The 27,554-nt window shown below is 36.5% G+C and overlaps 1 protein-coding gene across 1 annotated transcript in view; it reads right to left on the bottom strand.

Annotated features, from left to right (window-relative positions):
• Window positions 1-27,554, bottom strand: part of LOC311284941 (uncharacterized protein) — a 227,028-nt gene that overhangs the window by 46,737 nt on the left and 152,737 nt on the right. The window contains exons 20-21 of the mRNA XM_084400254.1: window positions 2,415-2,581; window positions 436-564 (exon numbers count right to left, since the gene is read on the bottom strand). Coding sequence (XP_084256380.1) covers window positions 436-564; window positions 2,415-2,581 — 296 coding nt within the window. The remainder of the gene's footprint in view (window positions 1-435; window positions 565-2,414; window positions 2,582-27,554) is intronic.

Raw genomic sequence — 27,554 nt, 5'->3', positions numbered from 1 at the left:
CGCGTCTTTGTGTGGAAATATAAAACGAGTTTACCCCCCAACCACCGCCGGTAGTTGGTCCACAGCGGTGGTAAAAAAAACTGCCACCGTCACAGCCCTAAATATAATAAGATAACCTTGTTTGAAATACTAGATTGACTGGGTTAAATAGAATTGCATTACTAAAAAGTAATGCATTTCATTGACTAAAACTAGACTAAAATGTCATCAGTTTTCGTCGACTAAAACTAGACTAAATGTCATCAGTTTTCGTCGACTAAAACTAGACTAAAATGTCATCAGTTTTCGTCGACTAAAACTTGACTAGACTAAAAAGAGTATGAACGTGACTAAAACTAATAAAAACTAAAACGACAGCTTGACACAAAGACTAAAACTAAAATTAAAACAGGCCGCCAAAAACAACACTACAGACAAGCTGGCAACAGAACTCACTCTGCTGGCGTCTCCCTCCCCGCACTGTTTGATGAACTCAAGCACGTCTTGTCTGCGAGGTCTGAACCCGCTGGCTCCGGGATCTTGGCTGTCGATGGAGACGGCGCCCCCTGCTGCCTCCTGGAGGATCTGCGGGAACAGCAACACACACACACGCCGTGAGAACATTTACTAAATATCTTCATGGATCATGATCTTTACTTAATATCCTCATGATTTTTGTGGCATAGAAGAAAAATCGCTAATTTTGACCCATAACATGTATTGTTGGCTATTGCCACAGATATACCCGTGCGACTCGTGACTGCTTCTGTGGTCCAGGGTCACATATGAGTAAATATAAGGCAGAGACATATTGTTTCTTTGAAATAACGCTCTTATGGATACGTTTTGTGAGTTAAGGTGCATTTGTATTAAGTAATTTGGTGAGGTTAATTTGTAAAGAAAGACTGCACACATTTATATTCAAACGCGCATATACAGTACCAGTCAAAAGTTTGGAAACATTACTATTTTTAATGTTTTTGAAAAACGTCTCTTATGCTCATCAAGCCTGCAGTAAAAAAAAAAAAAAAAAAACAGTAATATTATGAAATATTATTACAATTTAAAATAATGGTTCTCTTTTTTAATATATTTTAAAATGTAATTTATTTTTGTGATGCAAAGCTGAATTTTCATCAGCAAGTACTGCAGTCTTTGGTGTCTTATGATCCTTCAGAAATCATTCTAATATGATGATTTGATACTCAGTTATTATCAATGATGGAAACAGTTGTGCTGTTTAATATATTTTTTTGGAATACTTTTTTCAGGATTCATTGATGAGTAAAACGTTAACAGCATTTATTCATAAAAACAGCATTTATTCAAAATAAAAACATTTCTAACAATATAAATCGTTACCATCACCTTTTATCAATTTAACGCATCCTTGTTGAATTAAAGTACTAATTTCTTTAAAAAAAAAAAAAAGTTATTGTTCCCAAACTTTTGAACGGTAGTGTATATTGTTACAAAAGATTTCTATTCTAAATAAATACAGTTCTTTTTAACTTTTTATTCATCAAATAATCCTGAAAAAAGTATCTCAGGTTATAAAAAAAATATTAAGCAGCACAACTGTTTCCAACATTGATCATAAATCATCATATTAGAATGATTTCTGAAGGATCATAAGACACCAAAGACTGGAGTACTTGCTGATGAAAATTCAGCTTTGCATCACAAAAATAAATTACATTTTAAAATATATTAAAAAAGAGAACCATTATTTTAAATTGTAATAATATTTCATAATATTACTGTTTTTTTTTCTTTTCTTTTTTCTAACTGCAGGCTTGATGAGCATAAGAGACTTCTTTCAAAAACATTAAAAATAGTAACGTTTCCAAACTTCTGACTGGTACTGTATCTGTAGACTAAAACCCATGATACGCATGTGCACGATTCACCGATTTCACAGATTCACGTTTTTGAAGTTTATGTGGAGATGATAACGTTTAAAAAAAAAAAATCAAAACTTGTGCCTTGGAACCAGTTTCAAAGTTTGCGTTCGCGAGCCACCGAACACTGTTGTCGTGCAAACGAACGGCCAGAACACATTAAACGTTTTCAGTTAAAGCGGTGTCTTGTAAGCGGCCGCTAAATTAATAATAATAATAATAATAATAATAATACATTTTATTTATAGGTGGCTTATGTGACACTCAAGGACACCTTACATGCAGATAAAACGCATAAAACAATTTGCAAAAAATAAAAATAAAATAATTGATGATCTTTGCAATGGAAGTGAATCAATCAAAACTTTATCTGGACAATAACTTCATTCTAGATCTGCTGTAAAGCCTAAACAATCTCTGTTACTGTAATCTCCTGTCATCACTGTAAAGCTGCTGTGAAACATCTATATTGGTAAAGCGCTGTATAAATGAAGGAGACTTGACTTGACTTGGAAGTGAAGCAGAAACACACACCTCTTTGTTTTTGATAATGAAGTCCAGGTAAGTTCCCTGCTGCAGCTGACTGAAGTCTGTGAATCTGAAGTGCTCTGCCATCTTCTTCTCCAGCGTGCGCAGCTGCGCTAGGCTAGGTGTGCTAGTGAAGCTGGCGACATGATCCTGGAAATAGCTCTTCACGTCAGCTATGCAAAACAGGACCACATCATTAGGCAGGAAAGTATATAAATCAAGTACGAACATTTGATTCATCAAACATTGATGCTGATTATACACACTCCCCATAGTCATCGTCATCCTAGGAAAAGGAGAACCGTAATAATAAGGGAATCTATAGATTTGCATCAGAACGATGCAACAAATCAATGCAATCTTTCTTAACAAAATTCAAGCACCTGAGCAAAAGTAATTTAGAAGTTAGACTGTCAGCTGACTAAAATTTTACTGAATTAATTGGTAACAATTCACAATAAGGGTCCTTTTTTTAAAACAACTAACAATTAAAAATCCTGTAGTCAATAATTGTATCTCTTAAAACTCATCTTTGTCACTAAACTGACATATTTAAACGTTTTTTCATCTTCATGCCTTAAAATATCTTGAAAGTAACTCGATGCCCTTGCCTCATTTAGTATTTGCGGTTCTATTAATATGCAAAATGAGCCCCGCCTCCACTCACTCACTCAGCTCAGAGATCCACTCGTTGACAATTTTGACTAAGTTTTTCAATCATTAAAAAACAAAAGTTGCATCTGTTAATATTATTTAATGAACCAGAGCTGACAATGAGCAGTTGTTATTTTTAATAATAACTAAGATTAATCATCAACACTTTAACAGACGTCTTGCATATTGTTAGTTAAAGGTGCTGTATGTAACTTTTTTTATAAAATGATCCTTTTTTTATTGCCCGTCTGTGAAGGGGTTGTAATCACACATTACAATGATCCACTTTTCGCGTTTTGCTATTACCTCTGAAGGCCAGTATTCCTATTTTTATGTGAAGTCTCCGGGTCAGATTTTCTGCGAAATCCACCGGATGTGACGTGCATGCGCGCTCCCGAGCCTCTCCGTTTTATATATACAGTCTATTGCGACGGCACTGCAGCTAACGACATGGAGTCTGATAACACCAAAAAACGACCTGCCTCCAGCACAACACAGACTCCAACACAAACTCAAAAAAAAAGCAAAAAAACAAACAATTTTTTATCTGCTGAAGCTCGTCAGGCCAAACGTCAATCGGATCGACTCAGGACGAAAACACGGATCAACATTGGCAGAGCGTTTGAATTATGGAGAGACCTCCGCTTTGTTTTAGGTATAAAAACAGACCCTGAGTTGGCTTTCATCCTTTTGGACAGGTAAGCTAACAATACTTCAAAGCATGTAAAATATATTGTGATTTTGTGCTTTAGTTGGCTCAAGTTAGACATCATTAGTTCGCCAGCTAACGCCGACCATTTGCTAATGTTATCTGATGTGAAAGACTACAGTTGTAACTTTATTGCTTTTCACGAGCACGAGCGCTGTTGTTGCAATCTGAAACATCACCGCTAGAGGCCGCTGGATCCTACATACAGCACCTTTAATGCATTAACAGGGATTAAAGTGAAAAAAATTCTTCTGACTGAATTTTTTTTTAGGCCAAGTCATATTCCTTTAACTTTTTAAATAGTCGAGACCAATAGCGTTTTAAGGGGAAACGTTTTAAACCACTTTAATATTGCCAGTAGGCGTATTTTAGAAGCTATTTTAATCTATGAAAACCAGGCAGGGAGCATGTGTAGGCTACTGTAGAGCACAAACGGCAGCATTGTGACTAGCTTCTGATTGATGGCGACCTAGCACTTTTTTGCCTTTATTGCCATATTGAAGTCTCCTGTGACATACTGTGCAAAGACACATACCTGGCTGTTTGTTTTTTTTAGTCCACGAACTAAAAGGCTTGCCATTCTCCCCCCATTTCGCTAAGCCAAGCCCATCTCCATTTATTTTTAACACTTTTATCGATCTCCGATACATCGGAGCCTTCCTGCATTTAGGGCTGGGCGATATGGACCAAAAGTCATATCCCGATATATTTAGGCTGAATATCAATATACGATATATATCCCGATATTTTTTACGCAAAGTGAGAGCAAATGTTCAGTCAAAGTCAAAGCCAAATATGACATGTCACAAGTAGTTTTATTGAAACCAGCTATTTCAGTGAACAGTTGCAAAATCAAATTAACAAATAATAGCAGGAAACAGGTTTCTTCATCTAAGTTAGGGCTGCACGATTATGACAAAAATCATAATTGCCGATTATTCCCTTCGAATTGTAATTGTGATTTATTTATTATGATTATCAAAGTTTACATATATAAACAAATTTTGTGTAAACATGTTATAATTTGCATATATATATATATATATATGCAAATTATAACATGTTTACACAAAATTTGTTAACACACACAAGTACTTTTCCCCTTTACTTAACCCCCTGGGGTTATAAATTGTAAGAATATGACTAATAGTAAAGACTAGTACTAATAAATATACATTAGGCCTATGCTAAAGATATTAAATAGAAGTCCCCAACTAGTTTTTGTTAATACAGTGTTGGTATGAGCCACTACAGTCATTTAAAAATATAAAAAATAACACAAAGAAAAATAGTGGCATTTTGGGGTTAATATGGAAACGACAGTTAGCCTACCATGGTGAATACACAATATTAACAATACTGTTTGTAACGGTCACCAGCTGGAGTGCCCTTGAGAGCCACCAGAGGGCACTCCACATAAGGCTATTATCACTCACAAACTACATTTCCCATAACTCACTGCCCAGACTCATCATCACTTATCACTGATCACATTCACCTGTACCTCATTCACTGATTGCATTCACCTGTGTCTCATCATCCTGTTAGTCTCAGTCTATTTATACCATGTTCATTCATTCATTCACTGTGAAGTCTTGTTTAAGTGTTACACTGCAATTCCGAGCGTTTTCCCTGGTTTCTTGTCTTTTGGTTTATTTGGATTTCTTGCCCTGTTCCATTTGGATTTCTTGCCCTGTTCCCTGGATTACTCTTTTGCCTCTGGGGCCCGTTCTTCGTACATCGCTAACTCAGTTAGCTGGATTTGATTGTTGACGATTTGGCATGATCTTGGATTGTTTGGTTCTTCGAAGCTCATCCTGGACTTGCTGTCATAGCAACAGGTGCGCAAGCTTAAACCTGCTCGGGAGCAGGCTTATTTCATGTAAACAGGATTAGACTGCGGCTTTATAAGCGGAGCTGATATGGGAAGTCCAGCGCAGCGCGATAGTGCACTTTCTGAGATGTATATTTTTTCTCGTGACTCGTGAGACTGTCATTTACATTATTAAATTGTTGGAAATGCACATTTATTTTCGACTTGTCGGAGTCTGGCTTTAACTACAGCACAATCTGTTTGCATTGCCCTAAGATTATTTGCGAGTGGTTCTTTCCTTTACACTATTGGAGATGCGGAGAACTTGATGGAAAGTGCTGTCTGTCGTGTCATTTGGAGTTTACCTGGCGCTTTTAGGTTTAAAAAAACAGTTTTAGTTTTTTTTGTGGCATTTCCAAGCCACTTAAGACCCAATGTTGTAAAGCATTTTTTTTTAAAGCTTTTTTTTTTTTTTTTTTTTTTTTTTTTGCTATCATAATTTTTTATGAAGATCATGCAATCATGACCATGCCGATTACAGTATGTGTCACTCAGGCTTCACTAACGTGATTGGTACCATAGACTATAGGCTACCATAGACTGCAATCAAGGCCTCAATGAAGGGGATTATGTGAACAGAAAGGGGGTTCACAATGTAAATGTGCAGCCCAGTTACTATTGGGATTCTTAATATTCCAGATTAATAATATTATATCAAATAAATAAAAAAAGGCAGTTGACTAAAATCTTCCATATCACAAATGTGAAAGCAAAATGGCCAGGATCTGTGCATGACTTAAGAATTTTCAGAGATTCACATTTATGCACATTATTTGAAAGTGGTAAGGAAAGTTCCACAATTAAATATCAAGCTCACTGTATTACATACACTTATGCTGATCCTAACAGAACTGCATTTTTTCATAGGTGATTATGACATGTTGCTGCAGACAGGTGTTTTATGACCCCATTCCCTGACCCAAACCAGTTACAATGCAGCTCTAGCCAGGACAAGGGCACACAATGAAATGAACTTTGGCTAACTAAAGGGAAGATGTCAGTGTCTGATAAGTCTGAGGGGTTGCACACCTGACAGGGCCTGTGACATTGTTGCATGTGCCATATTACACAACATTGGCAAAAAAAATAAAAAAAATAATAAAAAAAACCTTTCCTTAAATGTTTAATAAAAGACAAATATGCTTAGTTCCTTGAGTTTTATTTCAATTGTTCTTTGTAAAGAGAACAGTGGTCAAGTGCCTGCAACAAGTGATATTAGACACATGCCTCATGCAACAAATAAAAAGGAAAAGTTGGCTATACACTGCCCACCTGTAGGCCTATGTCTCCTCTGTCTGTGCAAACTCTTCTGTAGACCTTTCTGTAGATGTGGAATCCTGCAACTTATATTGCAGCCATAAAGCATACAAGTATAAATTAAGTAATTTATGTAAAAGTTATTTATGCACTTGCAGGTAGGCTAGTTCCTCCATATGACAGTTATCTGAGAGGGTTTATTCACTGTCCAGTGCAATGGAAACAAATGGACATTACAAAGTCTTATACTTTCTTTCCTTTGGAAAGTTAGAAAATGTCCACTTACTGCACATATTTCAGCTCCACTTTCTTGGGAACAGACACAAGTGTTGGTGTATTATGTAAAAGTGCACAAAAGAGGAAAACACAATGTCATTACAATGAACTACACTCGGGAAAATGTGATCAATAACTCATGGCAAAATATTTTTACATTAACATAAGTTTATCAGTTTTCACTTTCACAAGTCAAAGCAATTCTTCATTACTCAAGATTTAACAGTTGAAATGACTATACAGCCTTATTTTAATGCAGCAAAAATTATTTTACAGTGAAGGCTACTAAGATCTTTTCTTTTTTTTTTAGCCTTTTTTTTGGTTGCTTTTAAACGCAACCATTTATTTAACAGTGCCTTTTATAGAAGAGACTATAATATAACTAAAAAATTACCATTATGTAGAATATTTTTGTACTTCACTTTTATTTGTTCCCATGTTCTAGTGTGGTGACTCTGACATTACAATGAACAAAGTAATTATGCAATTATTAAAATACAAAAATATAGGCTAATACGTGATAAAAACATCTAACATGGCCACTTCTAACAGATTTAAATTGTCTGCTACTTTTTGCCAGCCCTCTCTCCTGGCTTTTGCAGACTTTGAGGTGTTCCCTGGCGTTTTGATTAAACATAAAAATTCCGAATAAACTTCGACTATTAGTTCTTGCTCTGCTGAGGAGAAAAACTGAGCGCGCTCTTTGGCCACGCTGAGCAGCCAATAGCAGTGTTGCTGATCAATGTTTCTACTATCGATACATATCCCCTTTTAAACCAGCGCATGAACGCGCAGTTATCTCAGATAACTCAATCCAGCGATACTAATCATAAACAACAGGTGTGTTCGAAGAACCCAATTAGCCGGATCATGATTAGCACAATGATATCATCTTGGATGTGTCATTTGATCTCGGATGTAATAAGCAACGTACGAAGAACGAGCCCCTGGTCCCTGCCTGTTTTGTTTGTTTCTTTGTTGGTTTGTTTGGACTGCCTACCTGTGTTTTGACCTTTTGCCTGTACACTGGATTACGCCTCTGGATTACCCACAATAAAGCTGCTTTTGGATCTTAACCCTCGTGTCTCTGAGCAGTTTCGTGACACTGTTAATGAAACATGGAAACTGCTCCTGGTGAATAGAATGAAAATCATACCTGCATTACTTTTATTTCGTGTAATTTACAACGTAACGGCGTTGCATGCTCGTAGTTTCTTTTGCACTTGATCAGTGAGGCAAGCGCGCGCTGCTGCATTTGCTTGTGCAATTGAGTGTGCGCTACGAGAACAGGATAACGGCTGACAGGACAAGAAAGTCAGTTTTTCTGAAGTGAAAAACTTTATTTCAGCGTACACTTATGTCACTGCCTGGTAGTTCCTATTGTGCTGGGTTTTCTGAAGTAGTCATGATTCGTCTCTCATAACATAACATGCTCTAAACACGCACGCAGAGTGGAAAAGGAGGAGCGGGGGAGCAAGGATCACAGCGCAAATTTGAACTATATCGATATATGCGATATGGTCTAATTCCATATCGCATTTCAAAAATATATCGATATATTTTTTATATATAGCTGTAGCCTGACATGCACTTTCCGTGAGCGGTAATTGAAAACCCGGAGTGGACCATGAGCGAAGTGATTACAGAATGCTTAGAGTGGAGAGAGGAACGTGCTTTTGCTCCACTCCAGGCTTTGATCACATCCCCCTCAGCAGGGTGAATACACCTCGTCTTTCCTTAATTTCAGACCTATTCAAACTAAAATTAAGACATTTATTACACTATTTGAGAAATGAAAGCCTATTTACAGCCTTAAAATTATGAAAAGTGAATTTAAGACATTAAGGACAGACTGGAACCCTGCAATTGACGGAAATCCGTCATAGACTTGCTGCAATTAACTGAAAATCCTCCTTGTCATTTCTGACTTGTAACAAAAAACAAAACGTCTAAAAGCTGCTATGTGACAAGGTGTACTGCAAACAAGCTAAAAAACCCAGAAATAAGTGTTTATAAGCTGTCGACCCCAAAAAAACAGCGTTTAAGGACACAAAAGTGGATACAGGCTGAAACAAATCGGTAATCCTGACACTCAGTATGCTCTAAAAATACTACATGGCCGTTGAATGCCTGAATCTGATTGGTTGATGAACGATCTAAGATGTGCATTATTTTCAGGGAAACGCACGGCTAAAGTAGTTCCAGGCAGGTCTTGACCGCATTACAGTTCCATATCACTTCACGTAGTTAAGTGTAAGTGTAAGTGCGCTTGATCTGCAATTTTCAATGTCTAGCTTCACAATCAATAGAAACATGCAGTTTAATTTTAATAAATAAAATATATAGTTCTATCTATAATCAATAGAAAATTAAACTGAATATAGGCTAAATAAATGGATAGTCCTGCAGCACGGATTTTTATAGCAGATAATATAACAAATAAATAATTATTGATAGGCCTACTTGTTAAAAGGGGTTTGAGTTTCATTTATTTGGCTATAGTCTACTGTCATCTGTCAATAATGAAAAAAAAAGAATGAACGAATTAATTAAAACAAATTGAATTAATAAATAAATAATAATATTGACGCACATGCTTTTCTGTCTCATTATTGCAACATCTCTCTCTAATAACTGCATTAATAACTGCATAATGAATGTAATTTGATACTTATGACTGATCATGCCCAAACGCGTGTTCAGCGCGTTCAGTCGGTGTTTAAAATCTGCTGCAGTTGATGAAAACAGTCAGAGAATGTGTCAGCTAGTCGTGTGTCCCCAGCATTAGTCTGCTATCAGTGGCTCAAACCTCCTTTACTAACTCTAAAATTACGTTTTGGAATTAGCAACGGAGGCATGGGATTAGATGCGTAAGAAATTAGTCCTACATACAAGAGCATTTTAATGACAAAAACTTTTCCAACGTCTTGAAATACATAATCTGAACAATGTTTCGAGGTGTGGTAACTGTAGTATAAGCGGAATAACTGACTCCAGGCCGTTGAATTATTAGAAAAATAATGCACAACCGAGGTGTAACGGCCACTCCACTTTGCGTCGTGACCGCATTACCACCTCGGGTGTGCATTATTTTTTTTATTTATTGATATACATCAATCGATCCTTTTAAGTGTGTATTATTTTTGTGTATACTCACAATAAAAACAAAGTGTTGTGCTTTTTGCCAAATAAAGAAAAATAAACATGATGCGAGTTCTGCTTTCTCTCTGTCAGTGAAGTCCATTCTGAAACGCGTCCGAAAATGAACTGTAACTCAGCGAATACTCAGTCAAACAGGCATACAGACACACAGGCATGAAGCTTGAATTCTCTTCTTTTAAATGAAGTAATTTATATAAAAAACAAATATTCTCAGTTTATGTAATACGTATGAAAAGAGAGAGATGTCAGTCGTTCTCAGCTCATTATGTTTTAATGTGACCCCGCCCACGGAGAGCGCGCGCTATTCAAACGCAAATAATCCGAGGCGATCCAGGCAAACCTGTGAACGCCCACATCAGCTGGATAACACACACCGCGAGTTCACTTTCAGACTCATGTACTTTACGACGCTGTGAGGAATAATACTATCTTAATAATAATCCTGGAAAGTTTCATTTCAAGGAGCAAAGGGATCCGGCTGAGGAATAGGTCAGTTCTATATCTGCTTTGTTCTAATCGCAAGTGTCTGTACACGCAAAAGACTGTTTTATGAATCGCGTTTCTGAGTGTGAATGAATGAACACACAGATGCGTGCTGTTGTGTAGCTACTACAGCTGGCAAAAATACTGTTTAAATATGAATCGTGTTTTTGTGTGTGAATGAATCAACAGCTTTTACCAAACTCTATTGCTAATACTGAGATGAGTAAAAATCGACTACAAAATCGGATAGATTATAAAGTTTTTACTGTAAAATACTGCCACATCAAATAAGCTTATAATGTTGCCAATTTCTGCTCATATGAACTGAATTATGTATAATAAAATGTATACTTTAGTTTTTACAAAGAAAGGTAATTGTATAACCTTTTTAATAAAATAGCAAAAAAAAAAAAAAAATATATATATATATATATATTAGGGGTGGGAATCGATTAAAAAAAAAAAACTAATTAATTGCACAATTTCTGTAATTAATTGCAATTAATTGCGTTTCCCCCAAGCTTGTAATCATCAATATTTAAAGGAATAGTTCACTTTAAAATGAAAATTCTGTCATCATATACTCACCCTCATGTTGTTTCAATGGGACCCAGACACTTCAAAGACAATGGGACCCAGAAACTGTCTGGTTACTGACATTCTTCTAAATATCTTCCTTTGTGTTCAGTAGAAGAAAGAAATTCATACAGGTTTGAAAACAACATGAGGGTGAGTATGATGACAGAATTTTCATTTTAAAGTGAACTATTCCTTTTAACTTAGAATCACCTAATTAAACAACACAGGGGGGAAAAGGAACAGAAAATAGCCCTATATTAAAATATAATCAATTTAACAGATTATTATTATTATTTATTTTTTTAACTAATTATCAAAATAAAATATAGTCCTACTATTATTAGCAGAGCATGTGATCAAAGCAGGTCATAATTTTACCATTGTTGCCCAGCATGGCTATACCAGCTCAGCAAACAGAAGTCTACTGAGAAATTTCACGTTATTTGAGCGGACTTTACTTTTCCAGTGCTCGGTACATGATTGAAGCGTTTGGGCCGTTAACGACAGAGCCGCCGACACACACACACACACACACGGAACTGAGAGCGCGCCGCTGGGCCGTTAACGACAGAGCCGCCGACACACACACACACACACACATACACAGAACTGAGAGCGCGCCGCTGGGCCGTTAACGACAGAGCGCGCTGACACACACACACGCGGAGTGGAAAAGACCCGCTCATGAAAGCTGCGCGAGAATGAAACCTGATTGCCGAACACGGAGAGGCGGGAGGGCATATTTCGGTCTTTTCAATAGCAGCCGCAACAGGAAATCATTAAAACGAGAAAAAAAAAAAAAAAAAGTGCTGCGTTAATTGCGTTATTTTTCTTTAACGCGTTAAACATTTCAAATTAATCGCAAAGATTAAAGGCAGGGTAGGTAGGATTTTATAAAAAAACTTTTTTCCAAATTTGTTTAAACTTTCTATATATATCAATACATAATTAAAATGTTAGTACTCTGAAAAAAAGAGTATAAAAATCAAGTGACTCTAGACCGTTTAATCTGCATTAAACACAGCTCATTATTTCCATTCGGGACGAAACAAAGGATTGGCTTAGGCGACTGTCACTCTCTCTCGCAACCATGGCAACCACCCTTTTGCCACGGGATCTGCCCACTTGCACGCGCACGTTTGATTTGAGGAATTCAAGAGGCACGGAACCTAGGAATAGCAAAACAATGGCAGAGAAAGAGCAATCAAAATTCACATTACCGGCATATGCAGTTAGCAAAGGCAAACAAGGCAAAAAAAAGAAGACAGTACAAGAAAAGGTAGCCTAATGAACAAAAAGTCTTTGGATAAACAAAGAAATAAAACGCGTGTCAATATCGGCGTGGCTTTCCAGCGACCACCCCGTCCTCGGCCTCTACTTCCTCGGACCCTAGTTGCACGCCACGGCCTCTTGCACGACCTCCTCTGCTTTGCCCTAAAATTATTTTTATTTTACAAAAGGACATTTTACAAACCTACGTTTTGCGCATGTGCTCCTGCACGCACTTTTCCAGTCACAACACAGCAATCAAAGGAGGACGCGCTGAAAACTATGCTGTTCTCTTCCTTCATAACTCATACTGAGAAGGTTTGAGTTGCAGAGGAATTTGTGACTGTTTCACCTGTTCAACCACATCAAAGTTTCGTAATTAGTAAGTCTGTGCTTTTTCTCTTTTTGTTCTTATGTGCTGAAGGCAGGGCCGCTGTGCCTTGGTGAAACGGTGTTTGTAGCCACGTGAAGAGCTCTTTTCCAAAACGCCATAAACCTAAAAAGCTGCCTCAAAGAACCAGCAAAAGTAATGATTATGAATATGTAAAATATTGCAATAAGACATTTTAATCGTTTATTAATTTCTGTGTCGGCTGCAAAGATGAAGTTGACGATAGGCTATTGACTCGCGATCTTAGCAGTAGGCTAGTGAACGCACCGGAGAAATGCACATTTATTAGGCTACATAGTTTTATTTTGTTTTGGATGGTTTTGTTTAGAACCAGATTTCTGTAAATATATTTCACATTTTTTAGGCCTGTGAGGCGAGGCTACGGTTCGGTTCACGATGATATAATCTCCAGTTCAAGCACCTTGTGTTGTGATTGATAGCCTATATTTAGGCTACTTTTATGTATTTAATCCAGGAATTGGTTAATGAAAAAAATATTAAAATTAAGATACAATTAATACAAAACGAAATTCGTTTTAAATAAAGGCTTTGTGCTTTCTGTTTTGAGGTCTCTGTGAAAGTTTGAAAGTCTTAGTGCCGCTTTCAGAGCGCTCGCGTCCATAATGGAGAACTGTCAAGTAATATTGTTTTTTCCTCATAAATGCAAACACGAAAAATAAAAGACAAAAGACTTTTTTTTAAAGACAAACCATACATTTTTGGGAAAAAAATTGATGGATTTATAACGTTTTGGGGAAAAATGGATGGATTTATATTTTATACCGTTTTGAAAATGTTTTTTTTTTTACTTTGAATTGATCATCAACAATATTGTTGTTTGATTTAATAATCACTGTTGCAAGAAGTGCCTAGTTAAGTTTTTTTTTTTTTTGTAAGTGGAAAAAGTAGGGGCTGCCACAGATTCTGTTTAGTTAGCTCCTTTATTGTTTTTTTCTATAGCCTACAATAATATAGGTCAAATGCAGCAAGTCAAAAGACCAACTGGACCTTCTTTGCCAGTTTGCACACATTTCTTTGAAGGATGGCAAAAATATCGCCTGAATATCGAAATCTAGATATTGGAAAAAAAATATCAAGATATTCATTTTTGTCAATATCTCCCACCCCTACATGCAGAACACCATATATGTTATGAATCTTACACGAAATTCATCTTCATCACAATGTAACTGATGGTAATGGAAAAACGTGTATCAATGCAACCTGTTTTTAGCTTATATAACTAGCTCGTTAGCGAATCAAAAAATATATATTTTAAATTTAAACTTTACCAAAATCAATATGCTAGCTTGATAGTGAGTACTAAAATACATCTTATTCGTTTATATTCATAAGCAATTAGCATTAGATTTTTTTTATTACATGTGATTCTGACATGATGTCACTACATGCAGTGGGCTCCTTCCTCTCCGCTCGTCTCAGGTAAATAATGCATCTTCAGCTCAGCGGTCGGAGTCGCGCGTTCATGTGTTTTGGGGGCGTGGCTTTGGAAGGAGCCCAGAAGGGAGGGGGTGGAGTGAATGGAAATAATGAGCTGTCTTTAAAACAGTCGTGAGAGGTCTACAGACACTCGATTTTTATACTTTCTTTTTCAGAGTACTTACATTTTAATTATGTATTGATGTATAAATAAAGTTTAAACAAATTTGGAAAATAAGTTTTTTAGACAAATCCTACCTACCCTACCTTTAACGCGTTAATTCCCCCAGCCCTAATATATATATATATATACAGTGAGGAAAATAAGTATTTGAACACCCTGCTATTTTGCAAGTTCTCCTACTTGGAAATCATGGAGGGGTCTGAAATTGTCATCGTAGGTGCATGTCCACTGTGAGAGACATAATGTAAAAAAAAAAAAAAAACAGAAATCACAATATATGATTTTTTAACTATTTATTTGTATGATACAGCTGCAAATAAGTATTTGAACACCTGTCTATCAGCTAGAATTCTGACCCTAAAAGACCTGTTAGTCTGCCTTTAAAATGTCCACCTCCACTCCATTTATTATCCTAAACAGTAAGAATCCAACTACTAACATGGCCAAGACCAAAGAGCTGTCCAAAGACACTAGAGACAAAATTGTACACCTCCACAAGGCTGGAAAGGGCTACGGGGAAATTGCTAAGCAGCTTGGTGAAAAAATCCACTGTTGGAGCAATCATTAGAAAATGGAAGAAGCTAAACATGACTGTCAATCTCCCTCGGACTGGGGCTCCATGCAAGATCTCACCTCGTGGGGTCTCAATGATCCTAAGAAAGGTGAGAAATCAGCCCAGAACTACACGGGAGGAGCTGGTCAATGACCTGAAAAGAGCTGGGACCACAGCTGTTGGTAATACACTAAGACGTCATGGTTTGAAATCATGCATGGCACGGAAGGTTCCCCTGCTTAAACCAGCACATGTCAAGGCCCGTCTTAAGTTTGCCAATGACCATTTGGATGATCCAGAGAAAGGGAGAAAGTCATGTGGTCAGATGAGACCAAAATAGAACTTTTTGGTCATAATTCCACTAAATGTTTTTGGAGGAAGAAGAATGATGAGTACCATCCCAAGAACACCATCCTTACTGTGAAGCATGGGGGTGGTAGCATCATGCTTTGGGGGTGTTTTTCTGCACATGGGACAGGGCGACTGCACTGTATTAAGGAGAGGATGACCGGGGCCATGTATTGCGAGATTTTGGGGAACAACCTCCTTCCCTCAGTTAGAGCATTGAAGATGGATCGAGGCTGGGTCTTCCAACATGACAATGACCCGAAGCACACAGCCAGGATAACCAAGGAGTGGCTCTGTAAGAAGCATATCAAGGTTCTGGCGTGGCCTAGCCAGTCTCCAGACCTAAACCCAATAGAGAATCTTTGGAGGGAGCTCAAACTCTGTGTTTCTCAGCGACAGCCCAGAAACCTGACTGATCTAGAGAAGATCTGTGTGGAGGAGTGGGCCAAAATCCCTCCTGCAGTGTGTGCAAACCTGGTGAAAAACTACAGGAAACGTTTGACCTCTGTAATTGCAAACAAAGGCTACTGTACCAAATATTAACATTGATTTTCTCAGGTGTTCAAATACTTATTTGCAGCTGTATCATACAAATAAATAGTTAAAAAATCATACATTGTGATTTTTGGATTTTTTTTTTTTTAGATTATGTCTCTCACAGTGGACATGCACCTACGATGACAATTTCAGACCCCTCCATGATTTCTAAGTGGGAGAACTTGCAAAATAGCAGGGTGTTCAAATACTTATTTTCCTCACTATATATATATATATATATATATATATATATATATATATATACAAGGATAGATGTAAACAAAATCTTAAAAGGTCAATATAAGCCTTCTCTTTAAATAATTTTATTGTGTTTTATTAGTGACACATTTGGGTAGAGAATATATTCCAAATCTGAAAATACAGTATGAGAACAATTAACTGCACAATTACTAGAAATGTTTACCTTGGATATTATACAATTTGCAAGCACAATTTGTGGAAAAAACAACAACAACTGTGACCCGTCACGTCATTGACCCATATATATATATATATATATATATATATATATATATGGGTCAATGACGTGACCGGTCATTTTTTTGCCCAAAGGCCTTAATAATAATAAAAACAAAACAAATATGTAACATCCAAAGTATGTAAGGTAGTACAACTTGATCTCTTTTACTGAATCCAAAAGGTTTTAATTATATTTTACTACATATAAAGGTATTTTAAAGATTTTGAAGTGTCAAAAGGTCATTCAGTTTAACCGTCCGAAGGCCAATACAGCAATTTCATTTGTGATTAAAATATCTTAAAAATGAATAAATTTATATATTTTTTATTCTGGCATGATTTTATAACATTATATATCAACATAGTGCAAAATGGTATTCAAATTATGTGTAGAAGTCGTTGCTTTGTTATGAGAAATATTTTCATTGATGTCATTCAGAGTAACCAATATAAAGGGCTCCATTTTGGTTCAAATCATGTGGTCAATATTATGTGACAGGATGTGACATCATTCAGACACCTTCAAAGGACCGTATGGTTGTGAAGCAAAGTATGTAACTCTCTCTTAACTATTAGAAAAATTCATGTTTTCACTTGCTCATACTCATGTCCCCAAATATCGGGTCATTCGGTACAACCGCTATAAAACATGGATAATGTTGTAATATTTTAAAAACTTTTACTAAATATAAAATGTTTGATTGTCCTTTTGGTAGCTAGCTAGCTAAGTAACAAGCTAGGCAGCTAGATATCAGCCTGTTAGCATTGAATGAAGATTTTGTCATTCTTTATAACCAAAAGAGTCATTCGGTTAAACCGAAATTTTGGTTATAATGAATGACTTACTGGTTGTATCGAATGACAGCAATGTATGTTGGTCATATTTGTACATATCTGGAATAAATAAATACAACATTTTATTAATAGAAAATGTGCAGTGTATATTAATATATAATTTTGACAGAATTTTACCTTTGCAGATGCCTTTATCAAATAAGGAAAAAGCCGCTCACTTCTGGGCAAGGATCAATGCTGATCGAATGTTAGAACCTACGTTAGAAACCACATAGCAACATCCTAGCAACCACCCCAAATACTTTAGCAACTGCATAGCAACAACCTAGCAATCACGCTGAATACCCTAGCAACCACCCTGAATACCCTAGCAACCACATAGTAACACCCTAGCAACCACTCAGAAACCTTAAAACGAAATTTCTGTTCTGTCTCTCTCAATCCAACTTTAAAGTTTGTCTTGTCGAACTTTATCTAGTTATTTTTCATGAATTTATAGCCTAGCAGCTCATCGTTTAACAATTTAAACACTTGTTCCAAGACCAATTAAATGCTTCAATGGTTTAATTAATATAATTTGCGATACGAGTTATATGTTCATTCCAGTATCAAAATATTTTAATGTTTGAAGTACTTTTTACATTAATAGCCTATTATATTAACAATAAAATGTGCTTTTGAAGCTATTTGTGTCTGTTTATTGTCTTAAATATTCATAATGTCAAGGGCAGCAGACATGGTCATTCGGTATAACCGGCCTTGGTCATTCGGTAAAACCGATATTGTAAATATTTAAATGGGGTAATATTGTTTTTAATAACTAAAGGAACTACAATAATACAAATATTAAGTAAATAAGGCTTTTTTTTTTTTTTTACATTTCCCCTTTTTTCCTTTCCCTGTGCAATGTTTTACTTGAATATGTTGGAGCGTTTACAGTAGTCCAATAAAATGATTACATTTATGAGATCAGTAATCATTTTATTTAATATTTATTTTGTGGTACACACTATACTATACTATACTATCTCAACATCAATGTCAAATCATTTTTTTTTCATGAATAATTATCTGCAAATTAATAATTTTAGATATATTCATGGTTAAACCGAATGACTTTTTTGGAGACAAATTTTGTCCATCTTGTAAGAAAATGACAAAAACAGTGTTAATTGATTGTACAAACAACAAAATCTTATTGTTAACACCTAGGTAAACTAAAAAATTGTTTCAAATATAGTTATATCTCCATTCTATTTTTTTTACACTTTTAAAAACCTTATTCGTCAATGACCCATATATATATATATAAATATATATATATATATATATTGTCCTTGCATTCTTTCTTGTGGCTCAGTCACACACCTGAATAAAAGGCTCATTAAGTATGCAGCCTCATTATGCGGGGGCATTGTCTCCTCAGGTGTGAATCACGCCCACTCGCATATTGCCTTTCCAAACAAAAAGAGTCTTACAAAATTTAAATCAATGTATTGTTTTATGTGAATGATTAGGCAGGATGATTTTCACATCATTTTGAAGAAAAAACTCTAGGCGACAAAATGCATTATTCAGAAGTCTTATTGACACATATTTAGTATGTGTTTTGTGGCCTTATTTCAGAAATGTTCATTTTTAGTTTTTTCAATAACGATGCATAAACATTATTTTCTCAAAAATACAAACATGTACATACATGTTGCTCACATATTATGGTAGCCCTGTTTGTGCTAAATAGAGTGTAATTATACCTTTGCCATTAATATGTTTATAAGCAACTGAAAAAAGCACAAATGTAAGGGCATGTCAGAACATCTCAAGGACCCCAAAAACACCGTAGACCCCAGAGGGTTAAACGCTCGTTTTTTGGGGTCGACAGCTTATAAACACTTATTTCTGTTTTTTTTAGCTTGTTTGCAGTACACCTTGTCACATAGCAGCTTTTAGACATTGATTTGTTTTTTGTTACAAGTCAGAAATAACAAGGAGGCAGCTTCACACAATACAAAGTCAATAAAGACGTTTGGATTGCCCCCCCCCCCCCCCCGGTGTGGGTGTGGCCTGAATGCGCTCTGTCTCTATTGGTCGGTGTGATGATGATGTATAAGGTGGGTGTGGCTCAGAGGCTCCACCTTCTTGGCTGTGGCTCAGAGGCTCCAAATTGTTCCTGCTCAGCTACTGTTCGGACACTCTTGCTTATTGCTCCGCGCTTTGCTCTATCGCTTTTACATTTTATCTCCTATTCTTTTGTATTTTATTTCCTTTATTTTATTTCCTTTTATCACCTAATTTTAACTTCAGCAACTCAGCACAGTGCTCATACGACAAAGTTTGGATTACTACAAAAACTGAGAATTCTTTTACCCGACCAGCTTACATTCTGGGAAAGGAAAACACAACTGCCTCAAGGATAAGAGAAAATGCCTCTTCTGGAATCTACTTGCTGCACCAACTGCCACAGACTTTTACAAAGGATTGCAGTTCTTGAAACAAAGTTACTTACGGGACCACCAAACCAGACGGAGCACACAACAGAGCTTCGTCATGGACACCCTCAGCATACAGCCGATGAGTCCCATGAAACTAGTGCTCCTCGACAGGTAGAGAAACAAGCCGATCGACTTACTAATCGATGGCACAAACAGGGAGCGAGACCCAAAGGCACTCCAGACATCAGATTGTCACGAGCATCACATATTACCGCAGTAGCATCCTCTACCCCAGATACGGCTCTGACAAGGATTGCAAACACTGGTCTCCTACCACCGCCTATACATCTTGAGAACAGATTTGAAGTACTAAGGAATGTAAATGAGGAATCCCCAAATGTGATGAATGTGATCGAACACAGACTGAATGGACCAGTAGCTAACACTGATGCTAACTGGCGCTCAAGGTCGAGCAGACAGCGGCACTCAGCTCAGAGCGCAGCCGAGCCCAGGACTCTGATAGTGGGGGACTCCATAATCAGAAACATTAGCAGCAGGGATACAACTACGTGCTGCCTTCCACAAGCAACAACTTCTGATATAAACAGGGAACTTCAGAACATTCTGATGAAACATAAGACTGCAAATCGACTCATCATTCATGTGGGGAAGAATGATATTCATAAAAAAATCAATACTATTCGAATGCTGAAGTTCCTATTCGAATATTGCTTTTTATGTATATAAAAAAAATAAAAAAAAATGCAATCTTGCCTTTCTCGCCGCCTTGGCACACGCATGTGAAAATTAAATGCTTTTGTTTCGTCTGATAAACAATAAAGTTTTTGAATCGTAACACAATTGTGCACGTTATCCACGCTGTATCATCATAACAACTGTCAAAAATCGCGGAGAGGAATGTCTCCACGGTAACGGAGATCAACAATTTGATTCACAGTCCACACTACCACGTGAAAACGGCGTTTTCAAATGTATCCACTTTGGAGTGCGTTTTCATTAATAAAAACGCCGTCTCATTGTGGACGGAAGGCCAAAACGGAGAGAAAAATATACGTTACTTTTTTTATGACAACTTACAGCCTGACAAGCTAGGCGATCTGTCCGCGGAACCGCCGCTAAAACAGGCAAGAATTACTTAGCATGTTCTGCCTCTCTCCTCATCACGGGGCTTAACTGCTGTCCGCCAAAAGGCGATAACAGACAAACTGACGGTTTATCTGTGAAGATATGAGACCGATCAACATCACGCATTGGCGATCCATAAGACTGTGTAATGTCGTAAATATTAATAATAGGATGAATTTGAGCATTTAATATTCGAATACTATTCTGAGCAGAACCAGAAAATATGAACATATCACACCAGTCCTCAGGTCTTTACACTGGCTCCCAGTTAAATTTAGGATTGATTTTAAAGTATTATTACTGGTATATAAATCATTCAATGGCCTAGGACCTCAATACATTGCAGATATGCTCACTGAATATAAACCCAACAGATCACTCAGATCACTAGGATCATATCAGCTAGAAATACCAAGGGTTCACTCTAAGCATGGCGAGTCCGCTTTCAGCAATTATGCCAGCCGCAGCTGGAACCAGCTTCCAGAGGAGATCAGACGTGCTCCTACAGTAGTCACTTTCAAATCCAGACTCAAAACACATCTGTTTAGCTATGCATTTAATGAATGAGCACTGTGCCGCTGTTCGTCCGACTGTTTGTACTGTACTGTATTTTATTTTTTATTTTTCTAAACTGTTTTAATTATTCTTATTTCTTTTTATTATTTTAATTTCTTCTATGTAAAGCACTTTGAATTGCCATTGTGTATGAAATGTGCTATATAAATAAACTTGCCTTGCCTTGCCTTCTTTGAGGTGTGAATCTCTGGTTAATTTCTTCTGTTCAGACCATAGACTGTAAAAAATATGGACAAAGCGTCTGTGACGTCACCCATAGACTTTCTGAAGAATGGTTTTGAGGCCGTTTATGGGGGGTATGGGCGGCGCCATCTTGGAAAATCTTAGGAAATCCTAACCCCGCCCACCTTCTGGCCAATCCATATATGGGTAAAAGGGCGGGCTTTGTGTGAGACTGGAACGACGTCATTTTCGCGTGAAGAAAGCAACATGAACAACAATGGATGACATACAGCAGATCTTGTTCTTGCTTCTCGGCGTGTTTGTCACAAGAAGCCAAGTGCCGACATTAGGCGTTTCTCGATAGCAAGTACACAAAGTTCGGACTTAATTGCCAACTCCGACTCAGGAGAATGACTCCCGAGGACGCGAGTCCATTTATTCTGCAAATGAAACAGCGCGCGTCACTCAGCTCACTCTGCTACTCCGGTTATCTCTGTATGTATATTTTAGGCAACAATAAAACGAAATATGTTATAAAACACCACACTGCCTCTTTTCGTTTTCATTTAAAGAAATCTTAAACCTTATAGCCACACAAGTGGTTCAGGCAACACGTATTGTTTATATTCACTGCATATAACGTTAGCCTATTTATAACAAAACGAAATATAAAACACAACCCTGCCTCTTTTCGTTTAAATATAATATAAAAATATTGAACATTTTAATATGGTCCAGGCAATATGTGCATTTGTACTAAACAACAGATGTTGCAGTAAACAACATTACAGATCATCTTCGTTGTATTAAAATTTAAAATGACAAAACTCAACCCAATCTCTTTTTGTTAAATTTCAGTTTTATCAATATTAGCCATTATAAAACTATAAGTAAAAGGTACAAGAAGCTATACAAATAAAAAAACAACAATTCAGTCAAACATACAAAGTCAGCGCTCTAGTCTAACCATACAACGGTAAAGTTAAATAGCTTATAAAGTTATGAAACTTCACTTAGCCCTCAGCCAAAACGATTGGCCAGGGAACAAATGATAGATTCTCGAGACCAAAGATCGCCTGTTAGATATACACATGACGAATTATATCTCATGTTTAACCACTACAGAGACGCCAGAGTCAGCGGCAAGCGTCAGAACGACTAGCCGAGGAAAGGATGTTCCAGGCGGGGTACATGAGCGCCGAGCGCCCGGTGATCGACTGGATCTCACAACCTGGATAAAATTTTCATAAATCTTTATAAATAAACCACAGATTTGAGCTTTAACCCTCTGGGGTCTAAGGGGTTTTTGGGGTCCTTGAGATGTTCTGACATGCCCTGACATTTGTGCTTTTTTCAGTTGCTTATAAACATATTAATGGCAAAGGTGTAATTACACTCTATTTAGCACAAACAGGGCTACCATAATATGTTAGCAACATGTATGTACATGTTTGTATTTTTGAGAGAATAATGTTTATGCATGGTTATTGAAAAAACTAAAAACTAAAGTTTCTGAAATAAGGCCACAAAACACATACTAAATATGTGTCAATAAGACTTTTGACTAATGGATGTCGTTGCCTAGAGTTTTTTCTTCAAAATGATGTGAAAATCATCCTGCCTAATCATTCACATAAAACAATACATTGATTTAAATCTTGTAAAACACTTTTTGTTTGGAAAGGCAATATGCGCAAAGGGCGTCAACGATCCAACACCATCATGCATATTTAGTGGTTCACACCTGAGGAGACAATGGGGCCCACATACTTAATGAGCCATTCATTCAGGTGCCATTCATTCACAGTTGGAAGCATCTCAATTGTATTTTATTTTTTTCACAAATTGTGCTTGCAAATTGTATAATATCCAAGGAAAACATGTCTAGTAATTGTGCAGTTAATTCTCATACTGTATTTTCAGTTTTGGAATATGTATCCTCTCCCCAAATTTGTCAATAATAAAACACAATAAACATTATTTAAAGAAAAGGCTTATATTTACCTTTTAAAATTTGTTTACATCTACCTTGTAAATATATATTTTTTTATTAAAAAGGTTACAATTACAACTTTCTTTGTAAAAATTAAAGTATACATTTTATCATACATATTTCAAAGTTAAGGATTTATTACTTTGAATATAGCCTACATTGACAAAACATACTATATTTAACATATTAGCAAAAATTGGCAAACAAAAGGTTATTTGAGGTGGCAGATATTTTACAGTAAAAATATATAATCTATCCAAAACTAGTCAACGAAATGTTGTCTTTCATATGTCTGTAACATAGATCTTTCGTTTTTATTATAAGGAATATAAATGTTAATTTGCAGTTTAATACGTTGCTTATACAAATACATTTTATTTCAACATATTTCAGTCGATTTTTACTAGGGCTGTACCAGAATATTCGAGTATTCGAATATTCGTTCGGTGGGTTGGTATTCGATTTTCAAATTTGACATTCGAATATTCGTTTTAATTTTTATTTAATTTTTTTCACACCTGGCATCCCCCTAGAAACTGTTCCCATTCGCGCTTGAATGGGGCTGTCATGCATTTTCTCAGATCGGATAGTTCTCTCTGATTTATCAATATGAACAATGAACACATAAATGTGTTTTTGCAAAATGGATATGAATCTGAACTTCAAATCCCGCGCTATAGGCAGATGTGATGGAGTGCACGTCACTAGCAACAGATAAGCTGCATTTTACTGATCGTCAGCTAAAATTTCTAAATCAAAGACCGCAATATGAGAGCGGCAACAGCCCTGGTAAGATCATTTCGATTCTTTACTTTTAATGAAGTTGATTGTGTGTTAAAGCATCTGCGACCCACTTTCACTTTGATTTGCGATAGTTTGCACGTTGGCTTTATGAATAGATGCTGATCTGCGGTGACGCGTGCTGTAGGCTAAGTAAGCATCGTCATATCTGGCTATAACATGATATAGCCTAAAACACCCTCTCACACGGTTATTGTTTTAGTATTTTTGGGCGAAATACAATACTCTTATTTTAGAGCGCAGAACAGCGGAGTTTGTATGGGCAAAAGTGCATGCCTGAGCTTGTAACGTTAGTCTATAAGCTGCGTTGCTTTGACATTGTGGAAATAGAATAGAAACAATATATTAGCCTACCCTTTACTGTGTCAGTAATTACTGTGCTGCTGATTTCTGATTTGAGAGTTATTTGTTACTCAGAAAAATATTAGGCTGTGTTTTGTATCAAGTGCAGTGTTGCGCGTGAGGCGCGCGCGCGCTTCCCGCTCGCACTGTTCTGTATTAAAAGTTTATTAATTCTGAACGTGTCATGTCTCGCGTGTCTATATTGCACCAAATGTGACACTGCACTCGTGAAGTCGATTGGATGAACGGTTCTAAATGCAAGATAAATAATCTAAATGCAAACAGACAGACGCATAGAGATTCCTGCCTTTATTAGAGAGAAGAATATGTTCAGCCCCCTCCCTCTGAAGCTTCGAATATTCGATGTTAATTCCTGTCGAAGCTTCGAAGCTCAAAAAATGGTATTCGGACCAGCCCTAATTTTTACTCAGTATAGCAATACAGTTTGCTAAAAGCGGATCATTGATTCACACACAGAAACGCGATTAAAATTTTATCGCGCCGGCGCGATAGCCGACCTCAGGGGGTTAAACAACTACATTCTCGCCTGAAAAACTCTTAAAACTACATTTCATGATACAAAAACAGTAGTATTATATTTCAACTGTATATTAAAAAATGGCGCTTCTTATGTTGTCATTCTCCTTGGCGCAGCCTATGCTCGTTATCAGCTGTCAATCAAGCTGTCAATCAAAGTTAACCTGTTAACCGTTGCCAGTGCGCCCGCGCACTGAAGCATTTTTTATTTATTTAATTCAAAATTACTATCAGATTTAATGTTATACCTTGACAAACTATACATCATTAAAAAGATATAAGACTCAAGTTTCAGTATTTGACCACTATTGTATTCTGAGAAACTCATAGTGACAGTTATGTCTTAATTTGTGTCAGGAGTTATGAAATGAAAAAATGAGTGATACCTTTAATATGAATTATGCGCGTCAGCCGCTTTCATTCATAAAAAAACTCTGTGCTGTCGTCATGACAGCGATACACAAAACAACGTCCCTCAGGGCTTTAGCTAAAAAATATGCAGATTTGAAGAAATATTGATAGATTCTCATAGATTTACATCATATTTCTATAGACAGGAATAATATTTATTGAATTTATACCCAAATGCGTCAATGTAATCTTTATGAGCGTTTGGTACTCTGATTTAACAGTTACTGTGTTTTCAATTCATACCAGCAGCCTGAGGGCGCTATATGCACAGTAATAGTCCATATATGGAACATGAAGAAGAGCCAATCATGTGACATTCCAGGAAGCCTCGAACACACACACAGCTAACAGAGATCGCGCTGTAACATGCAGATAAAGACGTTTTGAAGACAATAAACATGATTGCAATGATATCTGATTTGCCAGTGTTCTTTAAGCCATGCCAGGTATTTTCATAATAATAGATTATATTTATAATGTAATGCTAATCTATATAGACTTTATCATCGTGCAGAATACTATCAAATAATATATTTTCTGTCTGATTTTTTTTATCTGAAGCCAAATTAGATCACAGAAGATTATTTAAAACACTCGACTTGAGTTATAAAGTACGTTTGGAGCACAAACATGGTTTTAATCTCATATATTGTCGTGTATTGATGGTGTGCTAAGCTAACATGCTAGCTAGCCCTGGGTGCACCTGCCACCCAACTGTTATTCTTTGATGATTTTTTCTAAATAGGATTGCTTACTGAAATGTTTCTTTATTCAAGAAGAGCATTTGAGAAAAAAATGGAGAACTTTGATTAAAGAAATTAAGGTTTGAAACCTATGAATAGCCTGCGAATAGCCAGTCGTTAGTAACTATAATGCAGACAAAAGAAATGCATATTTAGAGCCATAACCAGGCTGGAGAGGTGTGAATGTGTGCAGGGGGAGACTGAATGGTCTCAGTTTGCACCACAAAACATTAGAGACAAAAGACTGAATGGATGCTTAGATTAGACTAGACTAAACATCAGTAGCATTTTAGCGTCTAATCAAAATAAAGTCACATGACATGATTTTGAAAAACATTTAACTAAATACAGAGTTTTAGACGTACCATCTTCAGATTTTAAATATAAAATGTTTAGACATGTGGCTTTAGCTGTAGTGCATTTCTAGATTGCTACAGTGCCAACTTCAATTTTATTTTCATGAGGATGTTTCATAAAAATAAATTTCTAATAACTTTACAAAACTTTGAAGCTAATTATAACAATTTTTTTCATTATGCCAATAATTAATTCTACATTTACAATAAACTGCCAGGTGTCAGCTTTCAAATGAGACCATACTTGTGATTTTAGTACAAAGGGTTCATGAACTGTATCTGTTTCAGTTTGGGTATGTAATTTCTGGGGATTTTTCAAAAGTGGGGTTGCAGCTTAACAGGTTAACCACGCCCTTATTTGTCATACATTTTATATCTAAATACGATCTAAACTAATGAGTTAGAAAAAAATTCACCCCCCTCACAGTTTTCAGACACTCGGAACCTATCGAAAAATACAATAAAAGTCCATGGGACCAACCTGTAAAAACATGAATTTATGCTGTGAAAACGGACATTTTAACATGGGGGTCTATGGACATTTGCTCCCTTTTGGGACCTCCCCCTTGCGGATTTTCGATGTATTGTAGTTTTTCGCACTTCCGGGTAGGCTTCATTTTTCAGATTAGAATGTTGCCGCTTGGTTCAGACCAGGCT

The sequence above is a fragment of the Rutilus rutilus genome, assembly GCF_951802725.1.
Source record: "Rutilus rutilus genome assembly, chromosome: 25".
Lineage (NCBI taxonomy): Eukaryota > Metazoa > Chordata > Actinopteri > Cypriniformes > Leuciscidae > Rutilus > Rutilus rutilus.
This window is presented reverse-complemented; position numbering and strand designations above follow the sequence as displayed.